At 49.6% G+C, this 1,496-nt stretch overlaps 1 protein-coding gene across 1 annotated transcript in view; it reads right to left on the reverse strand.

The window, feature by feature from the left end:
* Positions 1 to 478: 478 nt before the first annotated feature.
* The window catches only part of selenbp1 (selenium binding protein 1), a 14,369-nt gene continuing 13,351 nt past the window's right edge, over positions 479 to 1,496 (reverse strand). Inside the window, exons 5-8 of the mRNA XM_017309311.1 lie at positions 1,299 to 1,420; positions 1,130 to 1,222; positions 862 to 980; positions 479 to 767 (exon numbers count right to left, since the gene is read on the reverse strand). Of these exons, the coding sequence (XP_017164800.1) occupies positions 605 to 767; positions 862 to 980; positions 1,130 to 1,222; positions 1,299 to 1,420 (497 nt within the window). The 3' untranslated portion in view covers positions 479 to 604. The remainder of the gene's footprint in view (positions 768 to 861; positions 981 to 1,129; positions 1,223 to 1,298; positions 1,421 to 1,496) is intronic.

Raw genomic sequence — 1,496 nt, forward strand, 5'->3', positions numbered from 1 at the left:
TCCCTGAAATGATGATGCATAGAATCAAATATCTAAGTCTAAACTATGTTACAGAGGAAACACAACATGCTTTATCTGTGGCTGTTCATTAAAATGGCACATTTGTAATGTATTAAAATTAAATACGATCGGTTCACCTAATGATATTAGCGATTAGGTATCATTCAGCAAGTACTTTTAATACTTAAGTATTTTTAAAAGCCAGTACTTTTTTACTTTTACTTAAGTAAAATGTTAATGTGGTAGTTTTACTTTTATTTTAGTACATTTTTTGAGTACTTTCTCCACCACTGGTGTTTGGAACAAAACATGTCGACGTTAAATGGAAACGTGTAGCTTTTCTGGGGCAGATATAATCCGACTTGGCGTTAGCACTTAGCATTAGCTTCTGCTGAATACATTGCTGAGGTAGCATATTGCTGCTGTAGGGTTGGCCTGAGTTTTTGTTTTTTTAAGCAGAAATCACTCATCAGTCTGATGCAGAAGGCAAATCTGATTTATTAAAGGCTTCCAGCACGTGGCGGACATTTCACCCTCTTCCTCAGCTTACAATCGGTAGCAAATCTCTAACCACAGCGCCCCCTGTTGGCACAGCGCTCCTCCGTCAGACCCAGATGTCGGAGGTGCAGTCGCCCCCCGGGTAGCGCAGCTCATGGGCCAGAGCCGGGCCGTCGGGCTCCTGACCGAAGTCCACCAGGAAGTCCCTGTTGAGGGACAGACCGCCCCGCTCCGCGTCCACATCGATCCGCATCATCACCGAGCCCTCTCTGCAAAACACCAGGACACGCTCAGCTTCTGTGGCCCAACATGCGGCTCTGGACCTCAGCAGGCACCGGGTTCTGCCGGGTCGTGGGTCGGTACCTCATCATGTCCGGGTAGAACTGCTTGTCCCAACCGCTGAACAGAGACGTGGTGACGTAAAGTCTCTGACCGTCCAGACTGAGCTGCAGCATCTGGGGACTTCCAGGGACACGCTTCCCCTGAGGGACAGACAGGTGAGACAGAGACAGGTGAGACAGAGACAGGTGAGACAGACAGGTGAGACAGAGACAGGTGAGACAGAGACAGGTGAGACAGACAGGTGAGACAGAGACAGGTGAGACAGACAGACTCAGATCCTCTCTGATACCTTGATGATGCAAGGAGCCGGCTGTTCCTTCTTTTCTGGATCCTCCAGGACTTTGACTGGTCCGTCTCTGATGATGCTTCCTCCCAGGAACACCTGGAACAGACGGACAGGTGAACAGTCTCACTCTGAGGACTCACTGCAGCAGCAGACAGGTGTGATGACATCAGACCTGTCCAACCAATTGTGGGTTCCTGCGGTCTGTGATGTCATACTGTCTGATGTCACCGTGGAGCCAGTTGCTGAAGTAGAGGAAGCGGTCGTCCAACGAGATGAGGATGTCGGTGATGAGGCCTGGAGACAGGTGAGACAGACAGGTGAGACAGACACAGGTGAGACAGACACAGGTGAGACAGACAGGTGAGACAGA

Source organism: Poecilia reticulata, linkage group LG16 (genome assembly GCF_000633615.1).
Source record: "Poecilia reticulata strain Guanapo linkage group LG16, Guppy_female_1.0+MT, whole genome shotgun sequence".
In the NCBI taxonomy this organism is placed as follows: domain Eukaryota; kingdom Metazoa; phylum Chordata; class Actinopteri; order Cyprinodontiformes; family Poeciliidae; genus Poecilia; species Poecilia reticulata.